At 35.9% G+C, this 7,717-nt stretch overlaps 1 protein-coding gene across 1 annotated transcript; it reads right to left on the reverse strand.

Moving 5' to 3' along the window:
- Nucleotides 1-1,135: 1,135 nt before the first annotated feature.
- On the reverse strand, nucleotides 1,136-3,788 carry LOC101292818 (squamosa promoter-binding-like protein 13A-like). The gene is made up of 3 exons (XM_004304481.1): nucleotides 3,146-3,788; nucleotides 2,609-2,745; nucleotides 1,136-1,951 (listed from the first exon to the last, which is right to left on the reverse strand). Exons 1-3 carry the CDS (start codon nucleotides 3,580-3,582, stop codon nucleotides 1,383-1,385), a joined length of 1,143 nt encoding a protein of 380 aa, XP_004304529.1. The 5' UTR covers nucleotides 3,583-3,788; the 3' UTR covers nucleotides 1,136-1,382.
- Nucleotides 3,789-7,717: the final 3,929 nt, after the last annotated feature.

Here is a 7,717-nt window from a genome sequence, read left to right on the forward strand (position 1 = left end):
TTTCGTCTTTTCTTTTTTGGTTTTTATAAGAAATATTATTTACCATGCATTAATTCGTCAATGCTTCTCTTATCATGATTCAGGATTATTATCGACTAAAAGGTGCTGTGCTGAGATGCTCTACAGTCTACCACCACCATTCAAAGGCCTTAATAATTGGGCTTATCAATACTTCTGAACCGACCAAGACCAAAACAAAGGCCCACTGTCATATCAAATGTGAGATACAGAGGCAGAGATTGTCACGGCTCAATCAGATTAAAGGGACTCAACTGACCAATGGAGAACTTTGATTTGATTGAGCCATTCCAACATCATCCATCATACCATTTCTGATTCAAGAGCAATAGCAACCACCACATTGATGAAGCAAGCAAGCAGAAAACTAAAGAAAAGTCATACACGCATGCAGTATTAGTCTGATGTGTGGATGCATGACTTCATCTTCCATCCCTAAATGGCTAAACCCTAAAATCAGAAGCCTTTCTGTAGTGCATGGTTGAGAGGCCGGAACGGGTTGAAATAGAGCACTGAGGAGTGTTGGGATAGAGAATGATTTTGAAGTTATTTGAAAGGCTTGCTTCGATTCATATGTAGGGAAGGGGGCAAGAGGCAATGCTGTGCAGAAAAGGGTGCCTAAAACCACATGTTAAAACCTGACTTTCATCTTTTTTAGACCTATAATTATGGACAGCTATGTAAAGAGATCAATCAGGTTGTTTTTAGCTACAAGACAAAGGAAGGAAAAAGAAAAGTTATATGGCTGGTATGGCAGAACTAATATGAATTATCAGTAGCTACCAACAAACAATGATTTGATAGATTCTTGCCACTTTGCAACAGACCAAGGAAAGTAATTGACGATTAATGATCATGTTTCTTTCAGGTATAAGCACAAATGTTGCCTGATTGAAGTAATCAACTCAACAAGTACTTTTACCGAACTAGCTACTTCTCATGCAGGGATTGCAGGCTATCCAAAACTTTAAGAATTTTGTATAAGTCTCGAGTTTCTGATGTAAACATCTGTTCATATATAATTGTCAAGGTCGAACTCAGCTTATCATATACATGACAGAATGTAGGTGACCTTTCTCTGTTCAATTAGAAAATAAAATCTACATATTCTTCATATACAAAAAAAGGTTGATCAGTTAGGTACTTTATTCGTCAAAACACAAATACAAACATGAAGAGTGTACAGAAGTCAGAATAACAACCTTGTATCAGGCTGGGAGGAAAGAATGACAAACTTGGCAAAACTACTGAAAGCTTGGGGAGTTCTGAATAATATGTAGTTTACTATCTCCCAGCAGATACTTATTCAATATATAAAAGGATGATTCATATTGAAATATTGAGCCCCAGTTGCCAGCAAGCCATCAGGATAGACAGTACTTGTCCTCCACATGATTATTCAAGGAATATGATGGGAGTTCAAAGAAACTCTTCATTTGGAGTTGCTGATGACCTGAATCTGTACTGGTGACTACATTGGGCTGAACCATGTGGCTTAGACTGGTGTTCACCAAACTATGTGTTGGATTTGGAGATGACAGAAGATAGAGAGCACAACTCGGATCAATGCTGCGAGTTGTACCATCAAAAGAAATTGCAGAACCTGCAGCAGCCCTTGTGCTTGGTGGTAAGGCTGCAGCAGCAGTTAATGTTGGAAACGGCTCTTGCATAAAAGCTTGAGGGATTGCTGCTTGGTTGAAAGCTGAACGTTTAGAGTCATTGGTTTGCAAGAAAATAAACTGTTTATCAGCTCCCTCATTGTTAGTGAAGGAATTGGGAGGTGTTCTTAGGTGATCAACTGCTTGCAACCGCTGGTGACGATTATAAAGCATCGGTTGATGATCTGCAGTATTTTTGGCCTCAAAAGGCCACAGACTTCTGACATTGGTGGTTGCACATAGCTGTGGATTTCCAAAGTGCAATATTCTGGGGCCTATATTTTAGTTGAAAAAGCATATCAGTCCCATAATCTGAGGCCAAAATCAATATGAAGAACCATAGAAAACAAGAAATGGAGAATTGATGCATGATAAGATGATGATCAACATTAGCATGTAACTGAATGCTACCAATGCACCAAAATTTGCCTCTTCACAAACTTCAACTTAAAAATTGCATTCTAGTAAAGTTAGAGAGATTTCCACTGCTTCTTCTGTGAGAAAGTGACATGTCGGTTGATAGTCTGACAACTTAACTAATTAGGCATCTCTCTCTCTCTCTCTCTCTCTCTTTTCTTTTTGGCAAGGGGGTCATTTAGGCCACCCCAAGGCAACCAAGGGCTAAGAATTACACAATCATGCAGTACTGATGGACAACCTGAAACAGTAGAATAATTTCCAAGGAAAATGTACGTTCCATCTGTGCTCCATCAAAACTAGGCAAGCTCTCTAACATTGAGTTCATCAATCAATTGTTGAGGGGGTTAACTAATAATGAACTATGATCAATTTAATCTCATTCTAACCATTACTTGCTAACAACAACTCCATTTCTTCTGAATATATATGAAATTGACGACAGTAACAGAAGCACATATTACTAGTCCTAAAAGTCAAGTACTCTGGTTGAAATGGTTGAATGTATAACATACCTTTGAAATTGGAGAGGAAGTTCTTGGAAGTAAAGTAGAAGGATTCTGGTTTGGGTTTCCTTCTGCGCTGGTTGTGTCCATTGAGACGTTTTCTGCAGCTTCTCTTCACCTCATCAAACTCCACCAGAGAATGGAATCTGTACACTCAACACTCAATGAAATCAAAATCTGTTGTGCCACGCTCAAAAAGGACACATAGTATCTACATCAGACTGCCATTGAAAATTTTCAGATTGACAAAAACTTCTAATGACTCGAACAAAAGCTAGCTAGATACTAATGAGCATAAGTTCTGATGGACTGAACTATAAGAACTACTGCATTAAAGTAAAAAGTACTAATTGGATAAACTAAACTCGATCCATTTCACTAGAGTAGTACTGGAATCCATAACTACTAATTCAACTAGGAAAGTAAGTGCAAATATGTCTATTGAACTGAATTTGCAATTGAAGCTTGTAAAACTAATTGCCCATCAAAACTGATCAAACTATTGCTAAATTGACCATCTGGATGATTCATGTATGATAAATGTACCTGCTGCACTGCTGGCAGAATCGCTTTTGTTGACCTCTGATGACCACAATTGGGGTCTTGGAGTGGAGCTCGCAGACTCTGTGGCGGCGATGATACTCCCTGCAACGACTCAGGTCTGCCTTGCAACCATCAACCAAGCATGTCGCCGTAGACGATGAAGATACTTTGAGTTTCTGATGATGATCAACCCTTCTGGTCCTGGACAAAGATGATGATGATACTAAAACCGAGGGCTTTGTTGCAATTGGAGCCACTACTTCAGCACTTGTAGTACTGCCAAGCTTCAAATCCACTAAGTTGAATGATGATGATGATTCACCTCCTCTGATTATACTGCTTGAACCAACCAAAGCAGCAAGGTCATTTTCCTCTAGCGGCTGATCCAACTGATCGTCATCAGTTGAATCCCAGGCAAAGTCCTTGTAGTCCCACTCCATGACTCTTCCCTCCACAAGTCCTTGTAGCTAGCTAGGCTAGTGGCAGCTGCAATTAGCAATACAAGGCAGTAGGTATAATAAGAAAAACACAGGAGGAGGCTCCAAGAAAATGGGTTGGGGTCTTGGGGATAACTAGCAGTTTAGCACAACTGTTCCCTCCAAAAGAAGGAAGGTCAAAAGATTCATTGTGTCCAAAGTGCAAACCCAAGTTGGAATATCAATGAGTAGTAGATCAACTAATATAATCTAATCTAATGACCCACTACCATTAGATATTCAGTTAATTAATTAAAACTTGGCTAATATTATCTGAAAAAGAAAATGAACCACACTGTAGGCACTAGATAGAGAGCAGAAAAATCCAGCAAGGTTAGGAAAGAGGACCACCTGAGAGTTTTGTCCATTTTCTGCTTTGTTTTTTTGTTTGTCCAACAATTTATCAGGGCCCAAGATGGAAGCTCTTATAATTTAGGTGATGGGAGTGCAAAATTCTATACATAATTAAACATATAATATCTAATAATTACATATTTATAATATCTCGTTAAACAGTATAATTACTTTGTTAATGATCAACCAACCAAGTGGACTTAGTAGTTTAAACAGTAAAGAAAAGAAGATGTCCCATAAGGTAGAATACACTTCTTTTTTGTACAGTCAATGTAGTCGGTATTCATATTATAGGTCAGAAGGTAAGATGCGTGAGTTATTTGAATAAAAAGTTAAAAAAATAAAAAGTAATGTTAGATGAATCATCTTTTGGTGAACCACCTAGAGCCCACCTTACGGGACATGACATGCTGACGTGGCATGCCCACGTCATCAAAATATGATTTCTAATATTTTTTAATTTCTATCATCTTTTATTCATTACAGAATTTTTTATGTATGTCAAGTAGAATTTTTTTATGAGGACCACCTGAGGGTTGAGGCTGAGAGTTTTGTCCATTTTCTGCTTTGTTTTTCTGTTTGTTCAATAATTTATCAGGGCCCAAGATTGAAGCTCTTATAATTTAGGTGATGGCCTGATGGGAGTGCAAAATTCTATACATAATTAAACATATAATATCTAAGAGAAATTTTATTAGCACATTTCTATTTTCTAGATACACACCTCATATTTTTGTAAAAATATTTATTTCCATTTTGCCCTTTGCTCAATAGACTAATCATAACTCCGGCTTCTCTTTTACGGCAAGGATGGTCGGCAATAAGGAAAAGCACCCGGATTGAAAATGTCAAAGCTGGTGATCCTAATTGGTGGGCGGTTGCCTGCTACAAGTTTTGATTGCATATGAATTATGGTATGACTTTCTCATAATTGAGTTAATCCATTCTAAAATTCATTTTGATTACAACCAACAAACCTGGGTTTTCAAAACTGAAATGCATCTACAAGAGCAAATCGTTGAGATTTCGGGTTTCAATTGTGGTTGACTTGGATTCCTGACGAAGCTATTCCATTCCATATGAAACCATGAATTTGGTGTTAATCGATCAAAATTTTGATTGATAAGTTACGTGCAAGGTTTCCCTATATTTAATTATAATATTTGGGTTTGTATCCCGGAGATTTTTCTGAAGATGGAGGAGTAAAAGGAAGAGCACAACAAAAGGGTGAAAAGGAAGTATAAGGGAAAAAATAACAAAAAAAAAATTAAAGAGATGTGTATTAAACATATAAGAATGTGTGAATAAAATTACTCAATGTCTAATAATTACATATTTATAATATCTCATTAAACAGTATAATTACTTTGTTAATGATCAACCAACCAAGTGGACTTGGTAGTTTAAACAGTAAAGAAAAGAAAATGTCCCATAAGGGTAGAATACACTTCTTTTTTGTATAGCAAGTATAGTCAATATAGTCAGTATTCATATTATATCTCAGTAGGTAGGGTGTGTGGGATACAAATTTGCCGACTGTCTTTATTTGTTCATCAAAGTGTCTACCTTGTTAGTCTATTGACACATGTCTCTTCAAATGGTTGAACTTTATTCTTGATAATAAAATAGACATGTGTCAATAGATTAAGAGGGTGGGCAATTTGTTGGGCAAATAAGGATGGTCAGCAAATTTATTATCCGGGTGTGTGAGTTATTTAAATAAAAGTTAAAAAAAAAAAATAAATATATATATATATATATCCAGACAGGTCCGGACCTGAGATTTCTAGACCTGAGTCGAACTTTCAAATTTAGGCCCTCAAAATATAGTATTCATTCAATTTTATTTTCTCTATTTAAAAAGCACACAAACATTTTCACGAACTAAAACTATAAACTCAAAAATCTAACCACAAAAAAACATTAGAATTCTTATTTATATTAAAAATCTTATTAATAGAACAAATCTCTTATTTAGCTGCTCATTTTTTCTAATATAGTAACTAATAATAGTAATATAAAGGTAAGATTTTATATTCATTTTTCTCTTTAGTAATTTAACACCACCCTAATTAGATGCTTTTAATTATTTTTGTTTGTTTTTAACTAAACTATTGTGATCACACAAAGAGAAAAGAAAAGAAAAATTTTGGGCCCTTTAAGGCTCCGGGTCCTGATTCTATCGACTCTTAGAACTTTCAGGTACGGGTCTGTATCCAGAAGGTGTAATACACTTCTTTTTTGTTTTGAATATTATCTCCATATTATAAACAATAATGAAATGAATGTTCACCATCTGCGTTCTGGTCCATCCATGAGTATGACAGGGTTTAGCCCCTTCTGGTTGATTTCCATAATGAGAGATGATTGAACCCAAATATGGCTTAGAAACATCTTGATCAATCTAGCTGGTGCTGAGATTTATATAGTTAATTGAAGATAAGTATGATTAGTATTTAATCAGCACTAAACTAATGGTGATGAAAGCCATCACTGCCCACGACACTGGTTTTTAATGGAATTCGGGGGGGCACCAGTTCTAGCTCGCATTTGTTATTTGTGATTTATGCTTTGGTGGGTGACATTCTTTAGTGTAAACTAGACGACGACCACTCAAATTAAGTACTCAGGTATCCTTGTGTCAATGCAACAGACAGCAAAAAAGAAAAGAAAAAGAAAACAGTATATAGTTGTTGAAATTTCAGTGAAAGAGATGGGGTTCGAATGGGAACAAATAGTGAAAGGAAGAGATGGGCACAAAGAACAAACATGCACGCAATCACAGAAAGATTTTTGGGTGATTTCGTTGGAGAAGACAACAAAGGCTTCATTGTGTACTCAACTATTCCTGGAATTGAAGCACTTGTATAGTTGTATATGTAAAAGAGGCCATGCCAAAAAAAATATATGCAACAGAGGCACATCAGGTGGTTTATGTATCATTAGAGTTATACTTTGATTTTCATATTATACATATGTATAAGAGTTATCATAAAAACAACATTTATATAACAAAACATCTGGTAATCTTGTGTTATACACTTCTATCAAAAATATAAATGTTTCAATTGTTTTGATTTGTACGTATACAAAGCAGATGAGAAAATGACATAAATAGTTCTGTGAAACAGCGGGATAATAGATTAAAGGGCATTGCTATTAACACACCCATTTTTGCTATTAACACACCTCATCTATTTTCCTATCCACACATTTTTATTTTATTTACAAACTTATCACTTGAATTTAATTGATGATTGGTTCTCATTATATATAGGGTGTGTTAATAGCAAAAATGGGTGTGTTAATAGCATCATACATAAATTATCGCGGTAATATATTAATATCTCTAGACTCTTCTGTTTTGTGAGAAATGTTGGAGCTATTTCGAGAAGAGTCTAGAGAGTGTGAGAAATATGGACAAATGTTGGGCGAGAGAGAGCGAGAAGCGGCAAAAAAAAAAAATTATATCTAGAGTTGAAACGAATGGTAAATATAGAATTACACAGCCCATCAACAGGGTAAAAAGGTCCACACACTGTTCACACTGTTCACGGTGCCAACATCGGTGCCCAGATCGTTCTCGATCATTCATGATGAAAATCGTACTGATTATATATATATATAAGGTTAATGGCAGTATTGTGGTTTTCTAAAAACAGTATGGGTAAAATGGTCAGCACACAAAAATGCAAATGAATAGTCGACCAACCAATAATATATTAATGATTGGTTAGTCGACTGT

Source organism: Fragaria vesca, linkage group LG6 (assembly GCF_000184155.1).
Source record: "Fragaria vesca subsp. vesca linkage group LG6, FraVesHawaii_1.0, whole genome shotgun sequence".
NCBI classification, from domain to species: domain Eukaryota; kingdom Viridiplantae; phylum Streptophyta; class Magnoliopsida; order Rosales; family Rosaceae; genus Fragaria; species Fragaria vesca.

Excerpts from the sequence above, each read along its gene's own strand:
- LOC101292818 (XM_004304481.1), bottom strand. The coding sequence starts at position 3,582 with ATGGAGTGGGACTACAAGGACTTTGCCTGGGATTCAACTGATGACGAT. Across the intron at positions 2,746-3,145 it reads TTCTGCCAGCAGTGCAGCAG|ATTCCATTCTCTGGTGGAGT; the intron begins GTACATTTATCA and ends TTGAGTGTACAG. Across the intron at positions 1,952-2,608 it reads CTTCCTCTCCAATTTCAAAG|GCCCCAGAATATTGCACTTT; the intron begins GTATGTTATACA and ends ACTAAAATATAG.